Below are 20,020 nucleotides of genomic sequence, written 5' to 3'. Positions count from 1 at the left end.
CCAAACAGACCCTAAGGGAAGTTTGGTCGGAGACCTGATCTTTGGTCATATAGCCGTGTGATAAGTCTAATACTCTATTAAGATCGTCTGTCATACCGTAGGACTTGATTCTATTGTGACCCCAGCCTTGTGACCCCAGCCCAATTAGATTTAGAAAATTAACCAAAAGAGATATTTTCTCTCCCCCCCTCCCATGAATCTTTTATACCTCCCAATATTCCAATTTTGCCCTTGCAGAAAAATTCGGTTCGCAGAAACCGAATTTTTTCTAGTGCAAATTCAGAGTAAATTTCGGTTTTTAGAAACCGAAATTTGTTTTCAAGGCAAAAAAAAACTTCGGTTTCTACGAACCGAAGTTTTTTCAAGGGCAAAATTGGAAATTCAGGGGGATAAAAGATTCATGGGGGGTGGGGAGAGAAAACATCACCAAAAGATATGTATTTCCCTGTATTTATCTTTTCTCTGATATAGATCAAAATTCACTTGTGCTCTCTCGTTTAACAAATTTTATATGTTGTCAGCTAAAAGAAAAGAACAGAAAAAAAAAACAAGCAAAGAACACAATGAGGGTAACATTCAGACAATGCGAATCAAAGGAAAATGACCTTTTAGTTTCTTTCTTTACTTTCAGGGGCACATTAAAATAAATGCCCCAATGTCACTATGGAAAAAGAATTTCCATTGAAAGGATTATACTCATCCCATCAACTGTCCCATAACCATACCTCTCATGAGGCCTATCATTTCAATCACGTTCCACTTAATGACTTGCCTTTTTTACTATACAACTTAAATACACAACACTACAAGCTGCTTCACATATGTACATCAAAGAAAGAACAGTAGATCTCTCTTGGCAAAATCAAAATATTTCCACCAGTCACCAAAAATACAAAATCGCAGGCAACATTTACTTTCTCCTTTTCCACTTAGCACCCAGCTTTCTTCACAGAACACATGGTACTACTCTTCACGCATATAGCATATAGCTTGTTAGCTCTCTGGGTGTGGTGTAGTCTCATCTTTTCCTTGTCCACCTTGTTTGCCCTGTTTCAATCCGGCCAGCATTCTTTTGCAGTTTTCACTAATTAGGAACATGAATCCGTCTTTCAACAATTGAGATCCATCAGAAGCCAATGTTAGGATTCAACAATTAAAGGCTGTTCAAAAGCCAAAGTCAGCACAATTAAATATCAGTCACCGGCTTCACCCCTGTTTAAATGAACCTCGCAGACTCTCATCAGGTAGTGTCCAGGAAAGCAAATGCCCTCCTGAATCCCCACTTAATAACTGTTTCAGATCGGTTGAGAGATGAAGAGCAGTAACCGGATGCTTATGGAACTTGAGTACCTTGCGTAGGATCAACCTATATTCTGGTTCTTTTGCACCAAGATTTAACACTCTAAACGCACCAGAACCTGATTTGCTGAGGGAGCTATCTGGGTCAGAGCAGTGAACCATTTGCCACACCTTGACAGAACCACTCTGATGGCCTGTTGCGTACCACTTCGTTTCCTGCCAATCAGAAAATGTACTGCTTGTCACTGAGAGAATACAATCAGATGGTAGTTGTGATGTGTTGATCATTGATAGGCAATCCCCATTGATACTCCAAACCGCCAGAAGAATACCAGCTGCTGTAACAATCTCTCCAGTCAACTCATTAATAAAAATTGCTGAAACCGGTGCTGGGAATTCTGGGAGCTGCCGTACAAATGCCATCGAGCTGAGATCCCATATAATAACTGTGCAATCATCTGATCCACTCACAATAAGCATGTAAGGCTGGCATACTTGAAGGCAAGTGATCTTGGCTGTATGCCCACAAAGTGGCTTTTCCAACTTCAAGCGTCGTAAGGCACGGGGCCCAAACTTACTAACCCTCCAAACATTAACAAGCCCATCATCTGCCCCAGTAACCAGAATCTGACCATCATGGCTAACACTAGCACACTGAATTTGATTACCTCCATGTAAATTTTCATGTGTTGAAATAAGTCTATCTTGTTCGTAACTCAAAAATCTCAGGCTACGATCAGGGAAACCCCAAGCAACATATTTGGTATATGTTCTTGGTTTAAGCAAATTGTTAGTTCCTGCTATGAGAATTTTATCATAGTGAGCAACAATTTGAGTGATAGGTGAAGAACTTTTGCGGATTTCATGTGGAATAAGATGAATGGAATGTTTAAGGGGATGGGGAGGAAGTTTTCTGTCTATTCGCCTTTTCACATGAGCTTTGAGGAATAGTTGCTTTGGTGTCTGCCCAAAATGATTGATTTGTGCTAAAATGGATGCTTTCATGGCAGGATCTGTAACTGAGTCTATGTCTACACTTCCTTCATATGTATAATGATAGAACACATTGACTGCATCCTCAGCAGCCTGCCCATTGTACAGAAAAAAGTAGATATTAGGAACATATGAGACAAGATATTTCTGGAATAGAGAAGATGGAGTTAGCACATTTGTCAAAACATATTTCTTGACCGGATCATCAGTAAATGTGGAAATGCATGTGATGTAATATAGAATATACACAAGTTTTGGGCAAGGATTCAAGGCCAGTTCGATTTAGCTATTTAATAAAAATATGCTTTCAAAACTTTCAGGGTGTTTGATTAAGCTTTTGAATGAAAAATTCCAATAAAATTTCTGACTAATATGAGATGCTACTAAAAATGGGCCTGTAATCAATGATTAATAAAACATAAAAGATTAAGAATAATGCTAGCAACACACTCTTTAACAAACACACTCCAACACACTCTTTTTTATTGGTTGAAATTCACATGGGTCCCATAAAAAAATGTGGACCCATATAACTTTTATGGGACCCACATAAATTTTAACCAATAAAAAAAAGTGTGTTAGAGTGTGTTTGTTATTGGAGTGTGTTGCTAGCACTCCTCAAAGATTAATGAAAATTACATAACCATGGAAGTCAAAATCAAGTGTCAATACAGTATTGCGTGTTACGTGCCAGAACGCCCTTAATAAAAAAAGTACCACAACATGGATCAACTCAAAATGCTAATATTGCACACAAAGACAATCGACAGAATGGATGCATATATGAGATTTGAAGTTGTAAAGAAGGTTGTTTCAAAAAAAAAAAAAAAAGTTGTAAAGAAGGTTGTAAGCATAAAGACATCATTCATCACAGGAGTTCATGATGGCCATGTCGCACAACTAACAAGATGCCTTCCACAAATAGTAAATGTAAGTTATTAAAAAAAAATATACACAATATAAATAGATCAGTCAAACAAGATGGGGAACAAGTATCTGTATTATAGAGCAAAACTTCAATAAAAATAAATATAACACTAAACAATATAATAATTAGATACAGAAATTACGAGATCAGACAAACAAGATGGGGAACAAGTATCTGTATAGCAAAATGAAAATACCCACCTTCCCTCTCTGCTTATATCCAAAAATAAGGTCTATCCAGTGATGCAAGTTTTCTGAGACAAAATCAGATTCAAGAGCTTCCCTATGCTTACTGATGAACTCTCGACAGCTACCTTTAGCCCATGGAGGTAGGATAACATCCCAAACCTAAAAGAAAAACCACAGTGATTAAATATACTAGTAACTCAAACTGCATTTTGGATTTGAAGACTTAAATTAGCAATAATATTTTGGACTGGTATAACCTTCTCGCCAGACTGTTTCTCCCCCAAGTCAAGATTGAATTGATTCTCCAAGAACTCGGGCATATAAAAAAATTCTGGAATCAGTTCCTTCACATCGGATGTATTTCCCTTCCCAGCGGCACTCAACCAAGTATCCCTTACACTATTGAAAAGGCGATCAGCATGGTCAAACTGACCACCCTGAAGCTTTTGATTCTCTGCACTGAATGGGGGCAGACGGAGGAGATAGAATAGGACGATTCCAGCACTAGAATAATGAGATCCATAATGAAACTTTGGAACCTCTGGATCATCCCAGCTCTCATATCTAATAAAAATAATAAAATGACATATATCAGAAAGGAAAGTATCTTATAAGATCAGGTGTCATGATTACAATTTTATAGTTTTCTATGATATAATGAAAACACATAAAATCATGATAAGTTTACAACTATAAGTTTCCTGCAAATACAAAAATTGTTTGTGAATCTATGTATACAAATTTTATTTTATCAGCATGCTTCGAGAAACTCAGCAAAACATTGTTTGCCAATAATCCCCAGGTAATGATTGCAAACAACACATCATATATAATCAAAGATAAGTTGCAACATGAGACAAGATCTGGACCTCAATTCGTATGGACCAACCTTTTTTTAAATTCCTCTTCACCTTCAGGTGTCTGACAGCCCATTGGTTTATCAAGCCTACGGAATGTTTTTGGGTCAGACAAATCAAGATTTTCACTCTCATAATCCGCAAGGACCCATGGAAAGACAGGATATTGAGTAAGATCACTATATCCACGTCCTGCCAATGTGTTGAGATGCATGAGGTACTGGAAGTTGCTTATTTCTCCACTTTGCCATCTTTTTGAAAAGGATTTTGCCATTACTTTGAAAAGACGGCTGCCCTCATTGCTTTCTTGTTTTGATGATCCGGAAATAGTTGTGTCCAGCCTGATATAATGCAAACAACAATGTTAAAAAAAACAATGCAAAACGACAAATGTATGACACGACAATAAAGCATCTAAAGAAGAGAAGTGCTGTGCTGGCTCGAGTGAAAGCACATATTTCCAGTCTTTAGATTTTTATGCTAAAATTCATCATCAATATTGCAGCATATATGCCCAAGTCCCAAACCAGCAATGAAGTCAAAAGAACTATGCTACTTGCTAGAAATATGATAAACACAAAATTGGCGACAAAAATGCGGTAACAAATCACTGAGGCCAATAGAATAACTTACATGCTATTCCGTGGAAGATTCATGGCCACTAGATTTTTAAAAACTTCTTCTCTCTCTTTTTTATGGAAGACCAAAAGATCATTACATCCATCCATGCTAAATATTTCAACAGCAACAGGACGAAGCTGGTAATCACGCTTCAAAATCTCATGAACACTATCAAGCTTCCACATGCGCCAAGGATGAGGTAGGTTTCCACTGGTATATAGTTTTTCCTTTCCCCATGCACCACCACTGTAAGCCCATGCCCTTCCCCCAACCAATGATTTAGCAGTTGTGCTCCATGACAAAGTTGATTTGGATTGAAAATCTAAACTGCCACTAACATCTTTCTTCACACCCAAAGCCTGATCAATGATTGAGAGTTCATCTTCACATTCCTTCTCCCAAAAGCAACCAGAGTCATCAATATAGAAGTTTTCAATCACATACAAACAGAATTCACCTATCAGGAATATACCATCATGTTTGTCAAGTCCTACAACCCGTTCACAGTTATATTTAAATCTTATTTTCTCAAAAGGTTCCAGAAAAGGTCTGATTAAGTATTCACCATTATCATGCACTTCTTTATCAGACTTGTCATCGGCAATCTTAGGATCGTCAACTTTCACAGAAGAAGATTGCCTCGGAGATCCCATATCAGATCTTCCTACTGTGCTTGCTCCAATCGGAACTGATACTATACTAGACTTGGCACCATGCTCAAGAGCAGAATGCAGGCTTGCTTCATTCATGCTACTAGCCATGTCGTCATTCCACTCATTCTTCTCAGAAACTGCATCTCTAACACTCCCCAACTTATCATCAAAGAAAGGTTCAAACAGCCCACCATCAGAACTATTCGGTTTGTCACCATCAGTCAACATTGGAAAATAAGGTTTCGAATCAGATGCATCAGGATCATTTTCATGTTTTCCTTTCGACAATTCTAGTTTCTCTAATTCAAACCGTCCATCAAGAATATTTTGTATGGTATCAATTTTAAGTTTACAGCACTCAAGTTTTTTCCGCATTCGATAGGGACCTTCAATTGGACAAAGCTGCCATTCTGGCTCTTCTGTTAAAGTGGATTTAATGACAGGGAATATCCCTCGTTCATGCACAAGTTGCTGAAGATGGCATTGCCACTCACTCTCAGCATGCAGAATCCATCCATACTTATCTTGCCTAACAACTCTCAACTCAGTGGACATTGCATCACGAACTAAATCTAGTGCATATCTTCGCTCATTTACCTGCTCCCAGTGCCTTAAATCTAATTTTGCAGCTTCTCGAGATTTCTTTCCCATTTCCCTCTTTCGACGACCGTCTATCCCTTTGATTCTTACTCCTGGAAACTTTGCTGATCCTGCAATATACTGCACCCACATAATGCAAGCACACTGCTCCAATACCTTATTGACAACCTGTTGAGTATTCTGATACCACTCAGAAAACTCAGATAAACTTCTAGTCAATAATTTATCAAAACCACCATGAAGTACATCAAGTTGCTGTCCTTGATTAGGTTTAGAAACAAGCAAGTCTTCTAATGCAGCCCTCCTATGTACCAGAAGATACTTGAACACATCAATAGCAATATTCTGTACATTATGTCTTTCATCACAGAGAAGAGATACTAGATTCACACATAGACAGCAATTGAGATCTGTATCGGTATTGCTGGGACAGAATATTATTCTTTTATGAGCAACCAATAATTGCAAGACAGTGTATATATCAATCGCTGAATCATCTTGAGAAGAAGTTGAGGACGGTCTCTTTTTAGGTTCAGCAAGAAAACCCAACCGTGAAAGGAGATCATCCTCCCCTATACTAACTAAAAAATTTGGGAGGAAGCAATATAATATCATCCGATTAGTGTTCTTAAGAATTGAATGAATATAAGCCTCAAGTTGCTTACTTCCTCTTGAAATTGATAAGATCCTCTTTCCACTGGGAGCAGCTTCTTCAATTCTACCATCTTTGTTTGCCAATTGCAACATCGACAATAAGAACTCAAGAGTTTTCAGTACCCCTGAAGGTTGAGGAAAAGCACCCATGTATACACGATCCACTATCAGCCAACACAAAGCATCCAAATTTGACGACCAACGAATTTTATCCAACTTTTTCTCGTCTTCTTCATCATCACGTAACAGTCGCCTCTCAAGGAAGTTTATAAATCTCCCAAGGCACAGTCCTTGGAAAACCAACACAGATTCACTATCAATATATAGAGGAACAGTTTCCAAGATATTCTCTATAAGCTGTGACGCTTTCACCTGCTCTGTCACAAAATCAGAAAGGACTTCTGCAATGAAATCTAACACAGCAGTAGCTCCTGCAGAGCATGGACCACCACCATAGCCAGAATCATCTATATCCAAAAGAAGCTTTGAGGTTACCGTAAAGTAAGCATTTGCAGCAGATGGTCCTTGAAAATTAGACTTCGGGTTTGAAGTTGAATCAAATTCCCCAGCAGACATTGTAGAATTGAAGGAAGGAGTAGCAGTTAAGGGAGATTTTGCTTCATGATGGTTTGAGCTTCCTAGCCAAGTTGTTAACGCAACAACTGGTGACGAAGAAGAAGGTGTAAGGGGAATTCTAGAACTAGACTTTTCTGAAAAAACGGGAGAATCCAGAACGGCAAAAGATGCAGAACTCTGGGAATCTGCTGTTGGCAGTTTAATGTCCAAATTGCCTTTGATACTGTGAAAGCTAAACTCATGTGCACTAGAAGAGACAGAGCCCTGATCAGCATTATCACCATCCAAGCTCTGAACAGTTTGTGTATCTTCATGGACAGATTTATTTGACTCTGGCTCAGTTACAGTAACATTTGACTCTGGCTTAGTTACAGTGACATTATTGTCTGATTTCTCACCAACCATAGAGTTTGTTGGTGCAGCAATATCATCAGAACTAGAACTTACCTGCCCTTGACGAAAGCTACCGACACTAATGGAGGTTTTAACAGACTGATCCTGATCCTGAGGCAAGCTTGAAAATGTATTTTGGGAACTGCAGGTATCATCACCATCATTCAAGGTTTTTTCTTCCGTCACTGCAGAGAGTTCTTTGGCTATTTTAACAGCATGTGCAGCCCTGAAAGCACAAAAGATTTTGTTCAATAAAAATAACTCACATTCCATGCAATAATGTAAACAGCAACCTATGATAGGGGTAGGAAATCTAAGAGAAGTAATGCAAAATAGATACCAAGAGGTCATCTCAAAACAAACCTTGCACAAGAAAAATACAAATCAATGCAGCTTTCCAGAAATTCTGGACGCCTACACACAGCAGTAAAAGGGGGGCACATCTTAGCCAGATCAACCATAAATCTTAGAACAGAAGTTGCAGCAGCAGGAGCTGATGCCTCTCCACCCATAAGGCGAGCAGCATAGGTCTTGTGCATAAGAGCTTCTCCTTGAAGCTCACCAGTCATGTCTGAATTTCCCTCTACGAGCTCAGCCACAAGGCTCGCACCAGCCTGGGAAAGATTACCAGTTTGGTGGGCAAGCATTGACTGCATGCTTACTCTATCAAAAGTAGTTTTTGACATAGCAACCACGGCATCCAACAATTCTACAAACTTAAGTTCCATATAGTTTCCATCATTTGGCATAAGGGCATGAAAGTCCAACATGCGGACCTCTGGTAACCTTGGATAAACTGGCTTGCCAAATATCAAACAGAACAAAATATAATAGATATCTGGGGAATCATAGAAACTGGGGAGCACCCGAACCAAACCTTGATAACCTCCACCGGTTCGAAATTTAAGTGCAAAAGTTGGAGAAGAAGTAAGACACACGCCAAGTAAAGTCATGACCCATCTCATACTTGTTGGATGAACTGCTTCATCAAGAAAATATGTAATTAACTTAGAAGAAACAAGTTTATGCCACTGCTCAAGCAACTCTTCTGATTTAATTGTGACTTGTAGATCAATAAGCATCTCCAGCAACATATTTCTGACAATCACATGCTTTCCCATTGACTCTCTCATAATTGGACGTTGTGGAGCCAACCCTGGTGGATCAAATGTCATTATCACAAATCTCACCACATTTTCAAGCTCAGAAGATAGAAAGCCATCTTCCAAAATGACCCCAAGCAACACAACCAATTTTTCAAGGACAGGAACTTCAACATCACCCCGTTGCAATGTAACTAGTAAATGTTGAACAAGGTTGATTCGACGCAAAATTGTAAGGTTATGATTTCTGTACCAATGCATAGACACTAAGTTTTCAAGAAAACCAAGTAATGCAATTTGAATTGAAACTGAGGCTGTTACCCATAATGTCCAGTCCAACAAGACATGCTCAACCATGTCTGCATTTGACAACACAATGCAATTTGAAGTTTCTGCAGCAATATCCGTATTTTCTAGCTCTGAAATATGACTAAATGAATCTTTTGGTACAGAAAAATCATCCATGTCTCCTTCAGACCCATCTGAAGAATTTTCATCATTAAACTTAGACAAAAAATTATCCTCAAGACTGGCTTCCTGCAGTGATGCACCAGGAGACAAGTTAGTCTGGGTAGTTTCCAACTTTTTGGGTTCAGAAAAGGAAGCTTCACAGGCAGCAATCTGAAAGAAGATTTCAAGAGATTGCATGTCGAATAATGACATTCTACGACGCAAAAAAAGAGCAAGCAGGTGGTATCCCCTATATGTTTGCATGTCCTTAAGATTTTGATGATTTTGGTGAAGTGCACAGGCAAGTAGAATCAGAGCCATATGCAGCATATCCCTAGTTTCTGCAGCTTCAACAAGAGCAAGGACAAGCTCCATCCCACCAATAGGACGGATAGTCTCTCCAATTACATCTTGCTTGCAAATGTAAGTATCTCCACAGAGACGTCCAAAACGTGGAATACCTGCAACCCCAAATTTGTCAATAAAACTGATTGAAGAAACAATTCCAACTGGAGAAAGAAACAAAATATGTAACTTTATAAATTTAGTTACAAACCTCCAATAGGAGACGCAGCAGCTGACATAGGATCAACCAAATTGAGCACTGAAAAACTACCTGAAGATCGAATAAATTCTGTAGAAGTTCCATCAAATGCAAAAATGAGTTTCTTTCCTGAAAGCTGTAAAGAAAGGTTTCCAAGTCTCTCCAAATCCCAGACAATTCCACTTCCATCTGCCTTTAGGTCTCCCTGCTTACTAGTAGCTTCCACTCTCTGACCATTGGCAGCCAAAGTCGAATCAGCATCTAAAGAATCTAATATGGCCATACTACCACCACCACAGGCCTGGTTAGGTACAAATTGTAGAAGGTATGTGTCCTGAAAGAGTCCTCTATATCCTCTACCAAGTATATACATGAAACAAATACAGCCGGGTGTAAGCACTTCCTCAAAAAGATAGCAAGAGCGTAGTTTCCATGCTAAGTCACTAACTCTTGCATTGCCAACTGATGTCCCAACTGTAACTTGCAAAGGTTTACCAGGTGGAGAGGGTGAATATCCTAACTTCCCAGTGTGCCTTAACTTCCCATTTAGATAAACATATGCAACACTAGCTTGAAACAGCCCAGCAAGAGCATTTGGTTTGCTGTGAACGACTGCAAGGTGATGCCACCTTCCTTCCTCAAGTTCTAAACCAGAAAATGATAAGGAGGAAGAGTTGCTGGTTGCAAGAGTTAGAATGCCATCCTCCTGTAGATAAAGTTCAGCATAGGTTGCATCATCGTTGTTAGTAGCACCAACAGAAAAAATCCTTAAGATCTGTCGCTCCTGCAGTCCATTAGGGCCAGAGCGCTTCTTGGAAGGGACAACTTTAGAAGGGTCGGAATCTTTTGACGGCGACTTCAAAAAGTTTTGAAACTGGAACCAACAAACAAATGAATAACCAGCAGCTGGAGGCCATGATCTTTCACCCAACGAGACCTGAATGGCAGCATGTCCAATCTTGCTCATATCCATCTCCATAAACGGTGCTAGAGAGATATTTTCTGAGGACATGTCTTGCATCAAAATTAATTTTTCCATCATTTCAACAATTATATGACCAGAACTTTTCAGCCTCATTTGCATAACATATCTGAAGAGCGTACGAAGTTCAGATGCAGATAGCCTAATCAACAGAAATGTATTATTATTCAACTATAAATAGGGGGGCTTATTAAATGGATGTATTAACTTTAGAGAATAGCCAATAAAAACATGCGACCTACCTGTAAGAACCAAGGACTTCCACAATCTTCAATGCACGAGAGAGTAAGGAAGATGAGCCCAGAAGAAAAGGATGGATTGTTTCCAGCAAAAGTTCCACACAACCTATAGATACCAGGAAAAAAGTGAGCATAAAGAGTAGCAAATAAATGCATTGAAGTAAACAGTGTAGAAAATACCTGCTGAGGTGAGGCTTTCCAGATTAAAGGGCCCAGCACGAGCCAGCTGTTCAATTAAGTCTAAAAGTTTTAACTGCACTATAGGAGTGAACATCAATAATGAACGGATCAAAATCTTAACGGCACCAGCATTGTAAACTCGCTCTTTATCAGGGTTAATTGGACCTGACGGAGTCAATAAAAGATTCTGAGAAGACTCGTTGTCAATTGCATTTGATTTTGTTAAACCTTCTGATGCTAAGAAAGGCGGAATCACTATTTCAAGAGCAAGTTCTAACATCAACTGGATGACTTGTTTCTCATGCTCCACACAAAGTAAGCCAGACTCACACAGAAGATCAAAGAAAGTTTGTGATGATATAATTGCATGCAGTTTCATTCTATTAACAGCATTGTCAGACACTCCAGCGGTTGCAACTCGCAGCAAATAGGTAAACACCTTTACATAAAAATTCAATGAAGATTGGTCCAAGTCTCCACCATCACTTTGGAACCCATGGAGTGTCGTAAGCAATAGAGAAAAACCAGTGGCTTCACCAAAAACCTTCTGAGCGGAGTTATTAACTCCCAAGATACGCCACATTGTTCCCATAGTGTCGCATTTAGCATCAAGGGAAAGCCGGGGGTACTGGGATCCCGAAGCACTAGTTACCATTCCACTTTTTAAAATTTCAACCAACACGCCTAATTCTTCAGGATGAGCCTGGAAAAAGTTATAATCAGATAAGATAATCATCTTGGTGATATCAAGTGAGAAATAAAGTATCTTAAAGGCAATCTGCATCCCAAGACAAATAGCACATTCAAGAATAATATTTTTCTAACTAATAGCAGTCTAATTTATATAAGCTAATATGCACAAACACAATTTAAAATTTGAAAATTTTATAAAATGTGTCAACAAACCTGGGAAGTATCTTCAATTATAAGACACGACAATATCCTGAGAACCCCTGGACGATGTATATCAGACACCAAAAATGGCAGCATGGCAGCCACACCAGTAGCGGAGCGGAATGAAGCTTGATTGGCCTCAGCTTTCTTCAACAAAGATACCATGCAGTCCCAGGCAACAGAAATTGTAGCTTCAACATCAAAAATAGGAAACTTCCCTGAACCAGATTCCATAAGCTTGGGTGAAGTAATAATAACATCCTTATTGCCCATATGCTTCTTGAAGCTGCTTGAGCTATTTTTCCTCTCTAGCTGGTTGAAGTTAACATTCTGTTGATCTGGACCTAATATCCTGTGCTGCTTCAAATCATCTAACATAACTTCCAAAACACCAACTTCTCGCAGAACTTTCTTGTACTGTTGGTCAAAGGACAAGAGTTTTACAAAGAAAGAAAGTATTGTCTGCTTCAACTCTGATGTTATTGGCTGCTGCAACAAGCAACAAAGTGAAAGTAACTCTTGCTCAGGTACGCAATTTACAACAGTCACAGCATACTCAAGAATCTTCAAAATTATCTCTTGCAAAGAGGAAGGAAAACCAGCCATGTTTAGGATTAAAAGTGGAACAGTGCGTAATTGTTGACACAACTTATAGTTCTCCAAATGACCTGAAAAAATTTTGAACAGTCTATTTAATACTTCGGCCTGCAACTCCTGGTTACTGGCTTTGAGGAGAATATCTTGCAACATCTGGACTGCTTCAAGGTCCTTAATTTTATCATTGTCCTTCTCCCATAATTCATCACCAAACCAATCACTAGATAAGGTACGACTTTTGCTATGACCACCACCCTTGCTCTGAGAAGATTTATGGCCCTTACCCCCATAGGTACGTGGAGACTCAGTTGTCCCAGTTTGAGCTAGACTAACAAGAACATCTAACATCCTAGACAGAGTGGGTGAAAGATATCGAATGGAAGACTTTTCTTGTTCATTGAAATTTTGTCCTCTGCTATTTTGGGACCCATCTAAAGCTACATCTTTGTCATCGTCGGAAGGAATAGATTGAAAGCCCTGACTTTCTGTCATGTTGGAAAGAGTTAGTGCGAATTGAACAAGGAATTGATATCCATGGGCATTATGTATATCCTCTCGTAGTCTGACACTACCAGCCTCTGCAAAATAAAATTAAGAAATCAGAACAAGCCAGCACCAACGGGAAAAAGAAATACATTCAAAGCTTTTAGACAATTAGATAATGATACTGTTAAAAGTATATAACAATTAGAAAATTACCAGCTCTATATGACAATTCAACACACTTGAGTAACAAGTCGACAATGCCTACAGTATAAGCAGAATCTCCACAATCAGGATCAAAATCTTTCACAGCCATTAAAAGAACTTTTATCTGCATTGAGCAAAGGTGCATTCAGGGTTTATTTCAGATGCATAAAATGACTATATGAACACTGAACAATTATCGATGCAATATCCTACAACAATGATAAGAGCAGTATATACTAATTTCAGATATGGACCTGAACATTATCCAACATGATAAGTAGGCGAGAAATTTTCAAACATAAAGTTATCTAGTTCATTAAGAACTGGACTAACTTCAATGCACCTCTAGAGTTGTAGGGTGGTTGCAACAGTTTTGCAAGCTAACAGAAAACTTTCACAATTTTCTACATGTGTTTAGGCGTACATGCCTATATATAGGTTGATTGCCTTGTCTATTCTTTGAGGAGTAACAAATGATAAGAAAAGAAAATCGACCAATTAACAGAACGGACTGTGGTTCCTATAGCTTTTGTAATCCAATTATTTTGGATTATTTTTAGTTTCTCCCCAAGCCAAAATAGTTAACACCCTAGCCACATGTTTATACGTTTTCCTCCTCTGCACTTTCCTAAAGCTTTGCATGTTCACATCTCCATTATAAAACATATTTATGCACCAAAAATGCAATATATTTTACCTATACATGATTTCACAGTACAAGGGACATAAATGTGATGTTATTTCTTGAAAACTACAACTATGGCTTTGCATACTAGTTTTCTCTTGATTTTAGATTATAATGACAAAGATAAAGTAACAAAAAGAGATCATTCAAAACAAAATTCAAATCCTAGAATCACAGCAACCAATACTCGCCCATCATTAATGTTGAACATTGGCATAATCTGAACACAAACTACATGATATTAAGGCTTTGTCTAACATGCACCACTTGATTAAGTGGTGCATGGTGCACAAGTCTTCGATATTTTTATAACGAATTCGAATTTTACAAAATCCACCGTTGGATAGAAAGTTTATATCGTTTAGATCATTCATAAATTTTTTAAATTTTTTTTAAAATCATTTGATATGTTATTGAGACCCATCAGGATTAACGGTATTCAATAAAAATCCAAAAACCGTTAATTTTGACGGGTCTCAATAACATATCAAATGATTTTCAATTTTTTTTAAAAAAATTATGGATGATCTATACGATATAAACTTTTAATCCAACGGTGAATTTTGTAAAATTCGTATTCGTTATAGTATTTTCGGTGACTTGTGCATGGTGCACAACTTAACTTACTTGTGCACCATAGACTTTGCCTGATATTAATATATAAACAAAAAGTATAAGGTTGGTGTTGTAAGAAGAGTTACTTGACATACAAAAAGTATTAAGATTTGAAAGTCAATGACATACCAGGTGATGCTTGCGGATATATTTGGCTGTGCTTCCATTGTCATTTCCCAAAAGAAGACCAAGTATCTAAAATTATATAAACAGCAGCAGCATTAATATTAAACACCAGAAGCATAGGATCAGCTCAAACTACTAACCATAAACATTTATAAAATTTTCACCACAGCAGACAAGCGCACCCCACTATACCTGCATAGCATGTCTATGAAGTTGTATGCTGTGCAATGGAATACGCCCTTCCTTATAACGAAGGAAAACAATCAAAGACCCCTTGGCAACCATTTGAAAAAGCAACTGAAGTGAATCATCCTCTATCAAACTCTGAGCTGCTGATGGATGGCTTGCTAGTGCTTTCATGATATGCACGACACTTCCCTCTACCTGCATAAGAAAATAGATTGAAGTGCAAATTAAAAAAATGAACAAATGGGACCTGAACTATCGAATTATATACTCATAATGAAGTAATGTTTTTATGTTTGTCTTCTATTGTAAGGGTTTTGGACTAGACAGAATCAAGATCTTGTATGACAATAACACAAGATTAAGATTAAAGTCTCCCATTAGTTGTTAATAAATTCATTTTATCTCGAGTAAAAAAAAAAAAAACTCATTTTATCTAAGACATGTCAAGCTTAAGTCTGTCATAAACAAGGAAAGGAAAAACTAATTTAAGATAAAATTGTGGGTCATCCATGTGCAAAAACACAAACGAGATACAGAAGGTACATATATCATGAGGAGAAAGGAACCTCAAGCCGCCGGTTTTGCCCAACATCACCATTATATTCTTTTTGTAAGTCCAACTGTTCAGCATGATCAGTGGTACTATTTGGCCTTTGAATGGTTACATCGGGATCGAGAAGAGCATTGAGAACATGAATGAGACAGCAAAATATTCCAGAGTCAAGTAGAGATTGCTTGTCAATAGGCTGTACAGAATACACAATAAAACTACAACTTAGTGCTCAAAATAACAAATGTATGATACTGCGATTATGAAAAACTATCCGATGATTATTAAGCAACCCCCAAGCAGTTACCACACTAAACAACAAACCTAATTGATTTAAACTCTACAGTAAAAGAATAACAAAGGTCAGAAATATTAATTAAACTGAGACTTCCATCAAACAAACAACAGATATTTCAGACGAAAACACAACTGTGTTGTTCCTAATATAGTGACTTGCCACTAAATCTTTTAAGAAGCATACCCCAGATACAAGGATTCCCACCGAGGTTAATAAATTTGCTCCTGGACTGATGTCATCCTGCACAGAAGAGTATCCATCACCAAAATATAATTGATAGAACAAAATAATTAGCAGCAACAAATACTAATCCCATTGAAGAAATCTCATAAACAAACCTTTGTGACTTCAGAGAAAAACTTTAAAACTTGAGCAACATCCAAAGTTCTTGTTTTGCTGCTGATTTTTAACTTCTCTATATCCGTTACAAACGCTCGTCCCACAACAAAAGAGAATATATGTGTTTCAACTAACCTGTTCACCATCAACATCATTGCAAGTCAGTTATCAAACACCAATAACCAAGATGAATAACATATTTTTCAAAATATGCAGTCTGTGTTTTTCAAAATTCTAAGAAAGAAATGGCAAGACACAAACCAAATCCAAAGTATTTTTATGATAATGGTGTCTTTAAATCTACTATTGAAGGGATGTGACAGTTTTTTTCCTTCAACTGAAAATACCATCCATATTTTTATAAAATGTTTTTCTTAGAACTTTGGGTTGGACCTAACTCAAACTTACAAAACCCGCTTGTAAGGTGAGGGCTACCTCTACTTATAAACTCATGCCCAGATCATCTCTCATCTTATCCAGTGTGGGACTCTTAACACACACCCTCACGCTCAGGACTAGACATCTGGAGCAGGACCCGATTGTCCCAACAGTGAATAAACTATTTCGGTTCAATTCGATTTTTCAATTTGATTTGGTTTTTCACTGTGAACAAAACCATGAATGAGCCTACATTCACAGCAACGAAGTTGTATATAGATTAAGGTAGGTATAGTAATGCAATGAAGATAAGGAGATTTTGTTTCCTTACACGGTAACTAATTGAGCTACATTAGCCTGCTGCTTTACTAATCTACAAAAAGCATCTATACTCCAATTCAAGGCCGCTTCTTTTTCCTGCAACAAAAGGAGATTGAGCATTAGTAACTCCTAATCCTCTTAAACATCGCAGGACAAACATGCATTAGATCATAAAAAAAAACCAAACAATGATAAGAACCTTCTCAGAGCTGGATGACCGAAACTCATCCCAGAATCTCTTGAAATCCAATTCCAGCTCATGTCTGTCCCTGATTTAAAGCAAAGGAAAGTCACAATCACATCTAACTTCATAACCAAAGCATGTCATAATATCAAACCATTCCTAAGAATCGGTTCTTACCAATTACAAAAATACAGGAATTTGAAATAAGATACACAAGGTAAAAAGAATTTAACATAGAGTATAATGAAAATAGACCAAACAGTAGTATAAACCAAGGCAAGACATTTTCTACTATCTGTCAAAAGCTACCATTTTGCAATAAATTTATTATGCAGCAGCTTACATTTTCAGTGATGAATGAATGTGTGAAAGAAATAAGTGATTTGTTTTCATCATTCTAAACATGTTTTAATTCTAGTCAATAAACCTGACCATTTGGCAGTCATAAATGACCAAAACCAAAGAAGGAGATAAGCCAAATAGTCCAAAATTCAAACCTGATTCCCTAATTGAGGCACCCATGACGTAGAAAAAACCTACCTTGCGGTTAACGTTACATAACGGACAAATAACTACTATACGCGCACAAGGCACCAGTACCAAAATGGAATGTTACTACCATAGTAGTATTTAGTAATTAGTAAAGAAAAAAAATGCACTAAAGGAAATGTAGTTGAACACTCTCACAAAATAGAAAAATTCAACCAACCATGTGACCAAGTTAGAATTTCTTCTGTATATGGGTGTGTTAAACAATCTAATATGCAACTAAACCACATAATAAGCTCAAAATCAACAAAAAAAAACAGGCGCACACAGACTAAGCACTCCAACTTCAACGACCGAAATTTTCCGCCCTTTCGTCAACTAAACCCTAGCTGAGATAAACAGCACATAAAAAAATTGAAAAAAATAGCAGAAAATAAAAACTAACAAACGATCTTTAAACTCCAATTAAGTCTATATTACTTGCCCTAATCAAATCAATTTCATCAATTTCTAACAACTTATTCAATTAATTAATCTTTCAAGCAAATCAAAGCCAATGCATACTCAAATCATCAAACTGAAACAATAACACACAAAATCACATAGCTAAAACCTCAATCACAGAACAACAAAAAAAACATAAATCATAAAAATGTATATAAACACGCAAAAAAAAGGAAAATAAAAGCAAAGATAGACATAAACAAACCTTCTAGGAGATGAAGAAGAGATCAATGAAGCTGAAAAGGCATTGTGATCACGAGAAGAAGATGAAGGAGAAGAAGGAGGAGGAGCAGAAGAAGAAGAAGAAGAAGTAGAAGTTGGCGATGATTGAGTAAGGCCAACCTTCTCTTTAAAGTCTTTAAGCAATGTAACCCATTTCATCGTTCTTCTTTCAACATTCACCAGATCCAACAATTTCCCTTCCTCCCTCCGAAAAGGGAAAAAGAAAAAACCATTCAAAAATTATCAACACAAAAAAAAAAAACTCTGCAAATCCAATCGCAGCTGTAACAACAACAAAAAAATGCGTTTCGCGTTTCGATCAAAATTCAAAAATGGTGGAAATGTTAGCAAGATCGATCTACGCGATTACGAGTTTTTTTTTGTTGTTCTTGTTGTTCTCCGCGTTGATTTTTTTTTATTTTTTATTTTAATTTTATGAAAGTTGTTTCGATGAATCTAATTTTTTCTAATTTTACGGAAAATGTTTCGGGAATTTGCAGCCCTAGAATGCGGAGAGAAGCTATGAGGTGAGAGAAAGAAGAGAAGGGAAGAAAAAAAAATGCAGCTTAGGTTTTTTTTTTTTCCGAAGTGAGAACGAAAAAAAAAGAGATTAATAAAAGAAATCGCGTTTTTGGACGGCTTCTAATTCTATGTTCTTCGATGAAATGAAAATTTCTTTCTATATTGTTACACTTACACCCTTTCGTTCGTTCTTGGATTTTGATTTTGATGATTTTTTATATATTACGAATGAATGAATTAGTCTATGGTTTATGATGATATGTTATGTTATCTGAGTTTGTTTGTTTTTTGAGTTTTTTGCACCGAAGGTGTGACACATCAGCGTGGGGTCCACGAATGGAAGGAGGGTCCACGTGGGATCCCGTGATTGAAGCAAAGACGTGAAAGCCTCGTCTCTCCCACTTTTTCTCTCTCTCTCTCTTGGGTCTTTTTTTCTTCATGAAGAAGGACTTGGTCTACAAATTAGGGTTTGAATAGTATTTGATGGGATCGTGAGGGCTTTGGATATTCCATCCTTTGACATTTGGGTGTGACCTAAGACCTGTTGTTGTTATTCATTAATTTAATGGGTTGGTGAATTTTGATTTGATTATGGTTTTTTTTTCCTTATTTATTTGGTTCTCTTATGGAATTAATTTCATGAAGATTATAGAGACATTTCATTCTTTTGTTTAGTCTCCATTTGTTCCTTTTTCTTTTTCTCGGCATATTTTTATTTTATTTTAATTTTTAAGTAAAAATAAAATCATGGTATCTCATAAGTGTAGCTCAAATGGTAGTTATCAAGGACATTAATGATGTGGTCGGAGTTCGAACCCCAGATTCCACATTTTTCCACGTTTAAATGTGTGAGTCTGGCCACTAGACTACTTGACAAAAAAAAATAAAAATAAAATCACAGTTAAATTACATCTTTGTCCTTTTAAATTTTATAATTTTGAAGTTTGAAAATACAGTAATATTTTTGAAATGTCCACAAACGAGCACATTACAATAGTAGGGAGGGTAGCATTGTTATTTTTGTGTATTTGGCGTAACTGAAACGACAAAATCTGGAATCATAATTTTGTAATAACATTATAAAATAAAAAAAAATAAAAAAACTTTCATTTGATTTATTATGAGTTCTGTTTTGACCGTCGTTTTCTCAAGATTTG

General features: G+C 37.1%; 1 protein-coding gene across 1 annotated transcript; it reads right to left on the bottom strand.

The window, feature by feature from the left end:
• Positions 1-590: 590 nt before the first annotated feature.
• On the bottom strand, positions 591-19,504 carry LOC123902724 (protein SPIRRIG). Its single transcript, XM_045952511.1, has 19 exons — positions 18,325-19,504; positions 17,142-17,211; positions 16,953-17,038; positions 16,243-16,378; positions 16,088-16,144; positions 15,623-15,802; positions 15,060-15,251; positions 14,871-14,936; positions 13,451-13,565; positions 12,167-13,329; positions 11,261-11,963; positions 11,084-11,186; positions 9,872-10,983; positions 8,126-9,776; positions 4,899-7,988; positions 4,298-4,606; positions 3,666-3,972; positions 3,421-3,567; positions 591-2,385 (listed from the first exon to the last, which is right to left on the bottom strand). The coding sequence occupies exons 1-19, from the start codon at positions 18,498-18,500 to the stop codon at positions 1,207-1,209; spliced, it is 10,842 nt and encodes a 3,613-aa protein (XP_045808467.1). The 5' UTR covers positions 18,501-19,504; the 3' UTR covers positions 591-1,206.
• Between the last annotated feature and the right edge of the window lie 516 nt (positions 19,505-20,020).

This window comes from Trifolium pratense, linkage group LG1 (assembly GCF_020283565.1).
Source record: "Trifolium pratense cultivar HEN17-A07 linkage group LG1, ARS_RC_1.1, whole genome shotgun sequence".
NCBI lineage: Eukaryota > Viridiplantae > Streptophyta > Magnoliopsida > Fabales > Fabaceae > Trifolium > Trifolium pratense.
Note: the sequence above shows the minus strand (reverse complement) of the source record. Positions and strands in the feature narration are given on the sequence as shown.